Here is a 13,940-nt window from a genome sequence, read left to right on the forward strand (position 1 = left end):
AATAAACCAGAACCAATCACACTCTCTTTGCAACATCTGACTCCTAATTAAGACATAGTAATGGTATGGCAAGTACTAAAATGTAAGTAAATGATTATGAGGTTAGTTTTACTGGAGAAAGAACCTTCTATTTTCCTTTGGGTTTTAGAGATCCAACTACCTGAATATGCCATGCTACTTTGGAAAGAAGACAGTTTATCAATTCAAAATGGATATTCCATAATTTTGCTCTGCAGGGTTATTATTTATTGATTTACAATCTACTCTTGATTACTCCAACAGCAGGTAAACCTGTTCACAGGACTTCCACAGCAACTAAAAAAAAGATGAGAAGAAAATAGAATCATAGAATGGTTTGCATTCAAAATGTCCATAAAGATCATCTATTCCAACCCCCTGCTATAGGCAGGGATGCCATTCACTAGCCCAGATTGCTCAGGGCCCCATCCACCCTGTCCTTGAACATCTCCAGGGATAGAGTATTCATAATTTCTCTGGGCCAACCTGTTCCAGTGCCCAACTACCCTCAGAGTACAGAATACCTTCCTAAAATCCAGTCTAAATCTACTCACATTAAGCCTGGCATTCGGCAATATTCAGGTACCTGAAAATGCCATGCTCCTTTGGAAAGAAGTCAGTTTATCTGTTCAAACCAAATAGTCCATCAGTTTGCTCTGAACGTTTATTACTTACTGATTTTCAATTTACTATTGATTATTTCAACAGTAGATAAACCTGTTTTACAGAACTTTCAGAGCAACTGAAAAATCAACAAAAAATCAAAAAGAAAAGATCTGTCGTTTCAGAGGTCAGAAACAGAGTGATGAGCATATTCCTACAGTCAACAGAAATCAAATAAAAACATGCAACAAGCTTTTGATGTATTTTGCCCTCTCCTACACTAAATACAGATACATAATGCAGATGATACATTGGTGCATGTGAGAATGGAGCACAACAGTGGGAGAAGCATGACAAAGGGGAATAAATTCTGAGTTCCTCAGAGCTGGGAATCAGCACTGCACCTAGAGAAACTAGCCAAGCTAAGAGGACTTTCTGGCTTCAACTGCAAGGTGAAGATATAGATCCTATGCTGTTTTCAGTCAGTAAATCACACAACCAGAAGCCCACAGCAGTAAAGAGGAACCAATGGCAGCAATGAAGCTCATACAAGGCACAAGTGGAACAGCCACATTACCACGTTCCTGCCCAGGTTTAACTAGCCCTCTGTGAGCAGTGCATAGGAATGGTAAGCAAGAGATGAACAGTCCTTTTGCTTCACTGGTATTTATCTGTAAATACTGGATGCATAGGTACTAAATTGCAAGCAGAGTAAGCATAATGGGCAACACAGACTGTCCTGATTTACTGGATGTAACCGAGAAAAAAACAGTTAAAGAATCTCAGTTAAAGAATTAAACAAAACTTCTACTTCCAAAAATGCAAACTTTAAACTATGATAAATGCATGCTGTGAGATCTGCACATTTAAAAGAGTATCTTCTCCCAGTCCCCTGACTTTTGGGGGACAAAAAAAAATTAAAAGAGGAAAGAAAATAGAAAAGCTGAAATTTTGGAGATATATATCAGCCACTAAAGTGCTCTAGATTTGGTAAAAGATAAAAACCCTAGCCAAAAGCTCTTAGTGAAAATAATAAAAGTATTTTCAACTTGTCCTTTGAAGGACAAGCTGTAATAGCATCATAGCAAAGTTCTGACGTTACAACTAGAATTCTATGCAGCAGGAAAAAGAAAAAAGTAATAAATAGTTTAAGCAATAAATTACTAAAAGAAGTAATTGTCAGTATAGCTCTGTAATATCTCCCTATGCCTCCTTTCTTCCCATATTGCCTCATTTACCTATGCTTGAAGATCTGGGTTCCACTTTTCTGTTATCTTTAAAACATTAGCTAGCTCAGGAAATGATCCCATAGACCTGGGAAAACCCATAAGGATTTTTTTAAGGATTGTATCACAAGGATAACAGCATATCAAAACTTTTTAGAAGAAGATACTCTCTGTCTCATATAAGAGAGATTTATTAACCCAGAAACACGATTTTAGAATACAGCAGTATTATCCTGCCTGTACTTTCAGCCTAGTATTTACCCATCTGAGCTTGATCGAGCCTCAGTGGACAATGAAGTTGAAAGAGCCTTGTTTCATGTTATAGGACACTTGAGACTGTGTTCAGTTTACTAATAGCAACATGATACTGAACACTACTGGGACAGTAAGAAAATTAAGCAAATTATTAGAAGAATATGAGAAAAACTGACAAAGTGCACATTAGGGACAAATCTGTAATTCATACTAGCACAACACGATATCAAATGGAAACTCTCAATATAACTTTTGCTTGACTGAAAAGATGGAATTCTATGTCAGACAAAATATCTTATCTCAAAAGGACCAGATGCACCATTACATAACTTCAAGAGACTCAGATAAAATTCAGAGAAACCACTGACTGATTACAGACTGCTTTTGCTCTATGAGTTCTGTAAAGATCATCAATAGAAATTGCAAATGTGCAGATTTTGTCTCAGTGATCAGTTTTGAGAGGTGGCTCTGCTATGGCAAGATTTTGGGGAAGCTGGAAACAAATAAGATCATCATAATGTATTTTTGACATCTATAGAAATCCAGTATTTATTACATATTGATTTTATTAGAGGACAATATTTTTCCCACAAATAAATAGAAAATACAGTGTTCAATGACATAATTTGAGGAAACCATCATTCCCCTTTCCCTGAGAGAGATACATAAATAGAAACACAAGTTGCATTTGCTCCTGGCAGCATTCCATAGGTTCTTGAATTTTGGGCAAGTTTTTATTAGAATCCATATTCCCAGAAATTAAGACCAAGAGAAGGGATAATTCTGAGGTGAGTTTTGTCCCTCATTAAGTGTGGCCTTTGAGCTATATCTCCTCCTTATGAGTATCATCAATATAATTGGGATGAGAGTTTTGAGTAAAGAACCATGTGGATTGCTTCCAATTGATTTTACCCATCACAATTAATGAAAGGGTTGCTCCTCTAGTATTCCCAGAAACATAAATTGCCCCAAACCTGCTCCTTCAGATGCAGCTCTTAATACCTGAAATACCATCATTTACCAACTTCTGTAATTTCAGAGTAGGATGTGAAAGAGTTTGGGCTTTATCTTCTAATGTCACAAAAGATTAGAGGAGAAGATGGTACAGATGAATTCAGACTGCTGCTTTTGTCTCCTTTTTTCTATGTTTCAGGAAGGTCAGCCTGAACAACTCAACTGAGACCCCCAGTATTTCTCAAACCAGTTCTGTCCTGTCTGGTGATAACAGGCAAGACAAGCAGACACACTCCAAGCACTTTTGGAGACATCTTGCTGCAAGCCTTCCTACAGCTTAAAAAAGTTCAAAAAACAGACTCATACAAAAACAAATAAAATATTGGCTCATCAGTTTTTACTTAAAATGGACACAAAGAAAATGTCTATCTTTTGATCAACTTAAGTTTTGGGGGTTTCCTCCCTCCCTTTTTCCCCCTGCCTTTTTGTTTGTTTTCCTAGTGAGTACAGGCTTATTGATTTCACAAATTTCAGAATCCAATATGCTTTCGCTGTAAGTATGCACTTGATTGTTCATATTTATTGTAAAAGACAAAACTTAGTTTATCTACCATATCTACAGATGCTTAAGAGATCTTTTTTTGAATAATTCTCATAGCTCTCCAACTCAGCTAATTTGGCTGTTGATTCAACTGAATTTTTAACAGAATAAATGAAAACCTTCTTTCCTTATCCGTCAAATGTAACTGAAAAATTCATAATGGCTACAACTTTCATGTGCTGTAGGACTCAATACTAATGAAACAAGTATTTAAGTACTAATAACCACAAGGAAAAACCAGCTCACAGAGAGTTTCTCATCCACACACTGACACATCTCACCTTCTACAGTACTTTTGCCTCCTTGGGTATTTATTTAACATCTTAGGTGCATCAAATAAAAACCGAACTCCTCAGATTAAATACCAACCTGACAAAACCTGTTAGGACTGTTTATCTAATTACTCAGTTGCCTTAAATTATGTAGATAAAATTAGCAGTTTGTAACTTATAACAACAAGAGAGTAAGAGGAGGATGGAGAGGAAACTAACTGAGAAGGAAATCCTGATCGTTTTTTGAGATTAGGAGAAATCAAATGCATTTCTGTAGTCTTACTTGTATTGGTAAAACAAATATATATTACTTACTTCTTATTATATTTTACTTACTTATTATTATTACTTACTTATATTGTTAAAAGAATCCAACAGAGACATGAAATTAATGGGAAAATGAGAAAAAGATCACTTGGTTATTTTTTTTGTCCTTAAAGAAGTATGTTTCTCAGCCTAGTTGGGTTTTTTTATCCTTTAAAAGGATAAAAAAATCCTGTGATTTTTACAGCCTGGTTGGTTTTGGTACTTAAAAAAATTAGGTCTATCAGCCATTCAGCTTAAATTTATCTGAATTTAAATTATCAGAATAACAAAAAATCCAGAAAATACATGAGACTTAAAAGGCATCTTAGAAACAAAAATCCTCTGCTAGCAGTTTTTACACAGCTAAGAGAAAAAAATCATGCTTAGGAACTTTGCCTCAACATCAGCCGAGCCAAAATTTAAACAGGAATTTTTGAGATAATGCTTTTAAGATACAAGAGAGAGTAAATGACAAATGACTACCTGAGGTGGCTCTAGATATTGGGATTTGTTTAAGAACCAACACAATGGGAGCTTCTGCTACTGCTTGATTATATTTGACCATCCACCCATATCTTCTGTTCCTGCAGGGAAGGGGCTGCTGGCCCCAGATGCTGAGCAGAACGTTGGGTCCATCGCTGCTGCATGGCTGCTCACCTGTCTCAGGCATCACCAGCCTGTGGTTTTGGTGCATCCCCTGGTTTCCATCTTACCCACAGCTCTCTAATCTCCAGGATCTCTCCCATTTTAAGGACTTTTCCTCCAGTCAGGAACTTCACCTTTTTCCGTTCAGGTCTCCCTCCTTAGTGTCAAGACCACTTCCTCCTGGAGCTCCAGACAAGTCACTTCCCTTCAGGCCAGATATTTACAGCCAGACTCCACAATTCCAGGGAGCAAACAGCAAGCTTCTACTTGAGACCTTGAAGGTTTGAATTTGATCACTAACCTTCACACATACACTCAACTACCTGGTACTGGTGGTATTCATAATTTCAACTATTTTTTTTTTTTTTTTGCCAACAAGACTAGCTAATATTAGCCTGATTTCACTTCCAGTGAAGACAATTGGATTAATTTTACTTGTTTCAGGAATTTGCAGTAATAGCATTTTCCAAAAGCTGATTATTTGTTGCATATAAATGCATTTTTCTGAAATGATTCAACTAATCCATTACAGTTGTTTGCCCACTGGATTCAATTATTCATGCGTGAATAAAACTTTTCCAAAAATGTTGCTAGTATAAAAAGCTCCAGAAATGTTCATATGTATTACAAACCTCATGCTCCTTAACAGAATTAAGGAGATAAATGCATTTTCAAGCTTTGCTGGAATTACTGGAGGGAGTCATGGAACAAAGGAAATATATGATACGTTTCATTTGCTTATGGATTGTAACAATTTTTATATAACCTATTTCTTTTATGAATTAGTAATAAGCTACTGGGTCAAGGAGCTAGAAACTGGAATACAGCACCATGGCCATCTTGATTGCCATTAGTTCAAGCCATAGGAAAAAAATTAATCAGTATACATACACACTTTTAAGCATGTTTGAGTGACTAATTTTTAGCTGTTTCTCAGTATGTATAAATTTACCAGCAAGAAGCTAGATGATTTCACTGGTAAAATCTTACAGAGCTTACTATATCTAAGAAAGTGGCAAAACTCTGGTTGTTCATAATCCTCAACTTTCAATGGGCTGTGTAATTAGGTAATATTTGGATATATCGATAAAAATAGAAAAAGATGCAAAAAATCCAGACTTGTACAAAGAAAAATTCAAAGTATTCCACTATGGACAAAAACCATCCTATTTTTGTAAAATCCTGCTCTCAGGAACTCTAAACAAGTACTTAACATTTCCCTGTGGGGTTTGATTTTGGACTGAAGCAGATAGCTGGCATAGATGATTTCAGCTAGAATTACTACAGTTTGATAAACTTGCAATTTAACTGAAACACAGTTTTACTTGAAAAGTAATAATGTGCTCTTATCCTTGCTCATAATTTCAAAGCTGAGACTCTGGCAAGTATTAAAACTTTGCCAGCAGAGGCACAGGATATCTGCAACTTTAAAGGCTATTCTTCAGTAATATCTGCAGCATATGAAAATCTCTCCTTGATGCAGAAAATTTACTTTTAAGAAAATACTCTCATTGCTTCTTGTCAGTGCTGGCAAGTCAAGAAAATGGCAACAAAACTAAATAAGCTTCACATGTGATTGATTTATAGTATCCAGCTTATAAACACAAAGAATTCTCCACAAATACTGCAAACCCAAAGCACTTAAGTCCTGATGATGTTTTCCATTAAGCTGTTAAAAGTTAAATTATTTTTAAAAGTTAAATTATAGTTTCAGCTTTAGATTTAGCCTCCTAAGAGACAAATGATGCTTAACAGACTTGGTTGTTTTTTTTGTTTGTTTTTGGTTTTTTTGTGGGGGGTTTGTTTTGTTTTTGTTTTTTTTTTTTTTTGGATTTTTTTTTTTTTATCAGGCAAAGGGACAATAGAGGAAAGTGAGAAAGAGAAGGAGAGGGAGCTGATCCCTCATTTGCAGCTATACTGAGACTCTGATAATGAGAACCCGTGGGAGATACATTTCCCCAGTGAGGGCTCAGCTCACCGTGGGTTTTAAGATTTAGTCCCACACATGTGCAAAGAATTTTGCTTGAGGAAAGGACTCAAAATAAAATGACAGAGTTCTGTGCTTATTTTGCTTATTATGTGAAAAGGAAAGTTCAAGACAGATTATTATTTTAGGACAGCATATCAGATCTCTTTGACAGTTGCCCTGATTTATTAACCTGCAACTCTGGGGTAAGGGAATCAGACACTCATATCTGCCATCAACAGGAGCCAAGCGTCTAATTTCCTTTGGCTCTTCTGAAACCCCAGCATACATTTCTCAACTAACTGAAAGCATATTCTATTTTACCATAATGCAGAGAGATTTCTTTTTGCATTGTACAAGTATTATTCTGAGCTTCATCTTAAAACTACATATAAAAATATACTGTTATATGACAATAAGATTAAAACAAGTCCAAATGCATGCAGGAAAGAGTGATAAAATTAACATCAAGGAATCACTTTTGAAACACTGGCCTACAAGTAACTGGCATCAAAGTTTAATGCAAGTATGTTACAAGATTTAAGACTTACTTCAGCATGAGAAGAGTAAACCTATATGGAATCGTATAATCTGTGATGAAGATTATAAATACATAAGCAATATATAAATAATATAATTATCTGTGTGGTAAATGTGCTTCTTTCTCCCACATTTATTATTTTCACTGGTACTCAAACCCCCAAATAGAAGAGGCTTCAAAGACAAACTATTTGTAAGCTAAATAAATCCTATGAAGAGCTATTTTGTTATGACAGAAGAGTTTAGCTCATGAGCCAGAGATAATGTAAAAACATTTCTGAACTGTCCAAAAGCCCAAACTGTATTTTATTGCATTGCCTGGAAATACAACATCCTCTTTTCCAAGACTTTCTCTAACAACATTGTTTTTTCTACCACTGTTCCAGATTCCTTTGTAAACATACATTTTAAGAAAATTAATATCATAAGAAGAGAAAAAAATGCATTTATTTACTTTCTTTACTAAATTGGCTAATTTGCTTTTAGTCAGACTTCCAGTCTTAGCTGAAAACAAATATTAAAAAGTTCAGCACAACCAAGACACATGTTCTTCTTTACAAAATCATTAGAACATCATCATGTTCAAAATTATTCCTGTGTTTCTGAGATTCTGCTCACATTTAGAAAGCAAGCTTTTTTTATAGCAACTAATAACTATCTAGGACTGCTGCTTTTCCCTCTCTGTTGCGCTTTGCAGTTACTGGGATCTCAAAGTACAGGTTTCACTCCATAAGTGTGGCTGAAAGCAGACTCACACAGTCAGTGGTATATAGCAAAAATGAACATGACAGCCACTAATAATCCTGAAACTGTTGCAGAAATAAAAAAGGCACACATACCTACAGAAAGGTAAATAAGCTGTGTTACTGACAAATTCCTCAAAATGTTCACAGACTGCACAGAGTTCTTAGCACTGCTTCAACTGTCATGTTTATGAGGAATAAAAATGTGGAATTCTCTCTAATACATTCAGCCTTCAAAAGCATTATGCTATTTGATATTCTATACCCATAAATCTGACCCTCCCCAAAGGTAGTGGGTATTCCAGTATAATACCCACTATCCATTTGGAAGTCTTTCCAACTCTGGGGTTTGCTTTGTTAAATGGCAAATCAGAGGCACTACATCTTGCCCATGATATTACAACAGAGTTTCCAAAGTGGTTTGTTAACCAATAGGTTTGCTCCCTTTTTTTTTTTTTTTTAATAAGTAAACTGGAACATACAATGACCATCACAGAAATCAACAAAAAACAATCAAATATTTAAAATTCAAGCATAACCATGGAAGACAGCTATTATAATATGAGGAAGCAAAATTTATAGTAGTACATTCTTGCCAACACAGAAGAGTCATCAAAATTGTGGCAGTACAGTTTTTGATGCCAGCAGTTTTGCCAGTAAACTATCAGAAAATAGAGCTATCCAAGTGTCCTCAAAATGTTACTTTTTTTTCTCATTGTACTCTCAAAGGGTATAGGGTTAGTTTTTCAATTCAGTTACCTGTCCCAACGATCTCCAGTCCAGGCTGGCACTTCCAATGTATACGTGCTGTTTATCAACAATCCAGAATGACGACTGAAGCCGACCTTCATTGTATGCTGACATGTTCATATACAACACTTCAGCACCTAGAGATTTAAGGATAAAATAATAAATGGCATTACTTAATATGAGATAATTTACATTATTAAAAGAAGAAATGATTTCACATTTCACAGCCTCAGTTTCCAAAATTAGCGAGGGGCATGATGAAACATACCATTAAGGTTTAAAAGCAATGATAAACATTGTTACTGTCCCAATATTTAAGACTTTAATTAACATCTATTTCAGTTTTATGAAGAAATATTTATGCAATGCAGGTATAGGGAACATTCCCATGTGTTATAATGTTTACATAATTGCCTTCCACTTTAGAATCAAATAATCTATTTTTTTCCCCAGCACTGTATGTTCCTAAAAATAGTTCATTTCTAAATTTCTATTCTCTAGCATAAGCCACATATTGCAGTAATGACCTTTAAAATATGAATGCAATTAAAACCCCTGCCTAAAAAGCAGACTCTACTCTGCTGCTCCTCCCCTGTGCAATGGTTTGAGCAGGTATCTGCAGTGGTCGTGGCACATAACAGACCCCAACAAGAGGAACATGGGTGGAGAATTAAAGAAATAAGCAAAGCCCTAAAATTATGTTGAAGTTTCTCTTAATCCTGCTAATCTGTGACATTCAACCTACCACTCTGAATGGCACAGTTTTATTAATGACTATAGGCCACTGAAATCAAAGGCACTCCTTGCTGGCTCCATTGCATCACTAGGAATGTCTGAATTGGCCCCATCTGTATGTTTGCAGAACTAAATCCATATATTTATATGAATATATTTAATATTAGGTAAGTTTGGGGGATTTCTCACACCATCACTGTTCTTTCAGTGCTCCAGTGTTTGCAAAATTAGGTGATTAATCTGAATTAATCACTGCTGAAGGCATTTTACAGTAACCCACTCATCTTCACATTTCAGTCATGACTAAGCAGGGAAAAGAACTGACAGTAAACAGCAGCCTGGGGGACAGCGATGGTACCAGCCATCTCCTATTAAACACTCATGGGGCCTCCAGTACCATGAACTCCAGCAATGGCTGAAAATGACTCACAATTTTAAAAGAATTCCAGGATAGATAGAGAACTAAAATGTATCTCTTTTAATCAAATTTCCTATTTTTTATCTCCTTAGAGACAGCTGACTTGCAATTTTAGGCAACAGCTACCAGTGCTAAGTATTTCTTTATTATTATGAAAACAGCAACTTTCCTTGAAAAAAAATATTCTAAAAATTCAGACATCAAGAAAAGAAGAAAAACCAGGTAAAGGTGCCACTTACCATGATGCAGCAAACATGCAAAATAACATTTTGAGCACATTACAGACTTTGGCTCATTGGTCAATTGCATTTGGTGCAACCCAGCTACCTTTCCAATTTTTTGTATGTTTCACTCACCCACACTCATCTATGCTTAGAAACAAAGATTTTTCCAATTTCCTTGCAATGTATTGCTGCTGCTTTCAATTCATGCATTAACGAACAGAACTGTGCTAATTATTGAGAAAATGAGTGTGAAATGGAAAAGAAATCAGAAAACACAATAGCTGCTATTAAACGGTTTAAATTGTTTCCTGGTGAATAAACAAAACAAAAGCAACTGCTATTAGCTAAGGATGACCATTCTGTAAGGCACTAAACTTCCAGCTAGTGATCCGAAAACTGTGTTTAACATCCGGTTTAACAAAGCAGTTTGCCTTGATGATGTTTTCTTTCCATACACCCAATTTGCAGCATTAAAGAGCAGTATGAATTTAACACCCACAACACACCTACACCAAAAAGGTTATAAATGAAATGTTAGGATTTTTGCATAGTAAAGATAAAACAATAGGAAGTAACAATGAGCTTCCTTCTCATAAATGAGAGCCTAAAAAAAAATGACAATTTAAAAACATTTTTGAAATATTCAGTGACAAACAAAACTGCTGACTGCCAAAGCTGTAACAGGAGACTATTTAACCAGTAATACTAACATTAAAAAAAGCAGATATCATCAGTAACTTGACACAAAATTCAAAAGTTGTAAAACACCAGAATTTGTTGGCGTGGGTTGCCCAGATATGGGCAGAAGCAGTGGGATGGGACTATTACTCTAAAATATAATCTAGACTTCAATTACCAAAAAAATGAATATAGCAGAGCAGAAGATACTGCTGTCACATATACCAGTAAGATCAAAACCTGCAACCCAATTTCTTTTCCTTTTGGAAACAGCCAACTAGTAAGCGAGCAGGTGAGGAAGCAGTATCTCCAAGTTAATTAAAAAAAAAGTCATTTGTTGTAAACAGTAGCTGTTGTGCAGCCTATTAATGAGCCTCTACCTTTTGAAGAAAGGAAATGTGTATCAGTATTGATAATTGCCTGAGTTCCATAAGCCCTTGAGATGCTTTGTTAAAACAGGCTTATCAAGCCTTCAACACAATCCACCATCCCTAGTGAGGTTCAGGTCCCATGAGGACATTAAATTGGACTGATCAATATGTGAAGCCATAACAGAACTCTCTGTCATGCTGCAGTCTCAATTACACAAAGCTGTGAGTCTACTGAGTTCAACCAGAAGGGCACATTTGTAGGCTTGATTGCTAATAAACATGCCAAATAAATCTAACTATTTTGTTTCACTGGAGATTAAAATTCAGGTTGAGAACTTACAGAAAACCAGTGCTGTCACTTAAAACTCAAGTGGATTTGTCTGTCCCTTAAAATTGTGCCTTCTAAGGGCTGGGACAGATGACACATTTTCTGCAGTAAAAAAACTCACAAAAAAGAGACACTGTAGGGATCAAAGCATATTGTAAATAACAGACATTTATCTGAGTACTTTTTCCTCTAGGTGGGGAATTCTTTTGCACTGTGTAAGGTAGATGACTGATGCAGTCTGGGATGCATGGAGGGGATCCTGCCATTGAGAGCCTGGACCTTCTGCATGTGATGTCAACACAGCTCCTGGGAAGTGCCAGACAACAACTTAGCCTCTAGCTTTGTCTCATAATGGAGGAAGAACACAGAAGGTATCAGTAGTATAGCAAGAAAGATTGACTTTTCATCCATAGAAAAAAAAAAGAAAATCCAACTCCCAAAGTAATCCCAAAGAAGAGGGGTGGCCAAGCAAATGTCATCTAGCCTTGCAACATCCTGTTTGGTCTAGCTGCCTGCTCTCAGATATTTCACTAACAATGTCTGAAAGCTACAGGGCAAGCTTGACTTCAAGAATAGGAACTTGAAGAGAATTGGGATTATTCAGCCTGGAGGGAATGCTTCATGGTGACATAATTGTGGCCTTCCAGTGCCTGAAGGGAGCCTACAAGAAGGACAGAGGTTGACTTTTTCCAAGGGCATGTTGGAAAGAAGGAAGGACAAAGGGGAATGAATTCAAACTGAAAGACAGTAAGTTTGAATTAAATATTAGGAGGAAACTCCTTACTATGAGGGTGGTGAGGCAGTGGAACAGGTTGTCCAGAGAAGTTGTGGATGTGCTGTTCCTGGAAGTGCTCAAGGCCAGGTTGGATGGGGCTCTAAGCAACCTGGTTTACTGGAAGCTCTGCCTGCCCATGGCAGGGGGGCTGGAACTAGGTGATCTTTAAGGTCCCTTTCTACCCAAGCCATTTAATGATTCTATGAACCTAAAGCTAGGACATTTTTTACATACGTAAGGCAAAGCACTAAACTCTAAGCAGGACCCTTTGATCAAGAGCTCATCACATAGATGCTGTCATGAATGTGCCACATTCCTGTCACAGCTGTGAGGTGGCTGTGGATTTTCCTGCTGCTCAAGCAAGGTCACCAGCCAGTCACATAAACTGGGAGATTCTTCTTCACGGGAGAGACTGCAGGAGGTCAGAACTCACAGGGCTGCCACTCGGCCTCCACATCAAGTTTATGAACAGTCTGGAGAAGGTACACCTTCTTTGGAAGTTGTCACTTTCTTGAGGCTTTGGATCCAACACCTGCGAGCAGCTTAGGATATTGTCCCTGTACTGAGGCCATCATTATGCCAAGTTCCTTCATTGGTGGATGCAGTAAATAATTTTTGTAAGGAAGACTGAGAAAGAGCAACTATTTAGGCTGCTATTATCACAGCTGCCTTGAAAGCAAACATGCAAATTCTGCTTGCCACAGTTTTCAGCAGTACCAGTTACAGGCTAAACTTACTCTGGAGTTAGCAAACATAACGCCCAAGAAACAGAAGTTGCATTTGCTTGTACCATGCCTAAAATTGGTCTTCTGTCTTCACAACTTTCTTACTTTAACTACAGTGGTTTTACAATCAGAGAAGAAGAAAAATAAGGGGGAGAACTTTAGGAGTAAAAGGAGAGCCAGAGTTATTTATTTGTATAGATACAAATATCTCTTTCTCTACATTTTGCAATATATGCTTTAACTTCATTTATTTGCTTTTGATAATAATCTTTAGCACAAAGTACTCCCATGAATAAATATAACTTTTATTCTACTGAGACAAAAATTCAGAGTTTTCAATGCAATTTGTCACAAGTGGTGCAGTAGTTGTCTTATTTGGGGTAGACACAAGTGATCCAGGTGGAGGATCACCTCCCCATGAATTTTCAAGCTTTTTCTCAACTGATTGCAAAAAGTATGGACTTCTTCCAGAAGCCCCATTAGTGTGACCTGCCACCACTCAGAAGAGGACAAATACAAAAGCAGAAGAATGCACAACTTGAAAACAAAGTTATTTTTACTAAGTCTCTGAGTGATTAAAAGACAAACTAGACTGTTTACTATTTCTGTGTTTATGGAATATTGGATTTGAAATGCAATTTAAAAATATGCCTGGCCCAGAAAGAGTAATGATTCAGATTTATTTTAAAAGAGAACACTCAAGGACTTTTAGGAAAATCTCTGATGGTAATACCTTAACTTTGAATCAGCCGTTTTGTTTATATTGCCCTCTGCTTCTCTCTCTCTAAATATATTCCCCATCCTTTT

At 36.5% G+C, this 13,940-nt stretch overlaps 1 protein-coding gene across 4 annotated transcripts in view; it reads right to left on the reverse strand.

Moving 5' to 3' along the window:
- The window catches only part of PLD5 (phospholipase D family member 5), a 173,145-nt gene that overhangs the window by 28,297 nt on the left and 130,908 nt on the right, over positions 1-13,940 (reverse strand). For all 4 annotated transcript variants that reach the window (XM_054279799.1, XM_054279800.1, XM_054279801.1 and 1 more), the window contains one exon: positions 8,889-9,016. In XM_054279799.1, coding sequence (XP_054135774.1) covers positions 8,889-9,016 — 128 coding nt within the window. The remainder of the gene's footprint in view (positions 1-8,888; positions 9,017-13,940) is intronic.

The sequence above is a fragment of the Melozone crissalis genome, unplaced genomic scaffold, assembly GCF_028551555.1.
Source record: "Melozone crissalis strain CALT ecotype California unplaced genomic scaffold, PUWL_Pcris_2 ptg000027l_1, whole genome shotgun sequence".
NCBI lineage: Eukaryota > Metazoa > Chordata > Aves > Passeriformes > Passerellidae > Melozone > Melozone crissalis.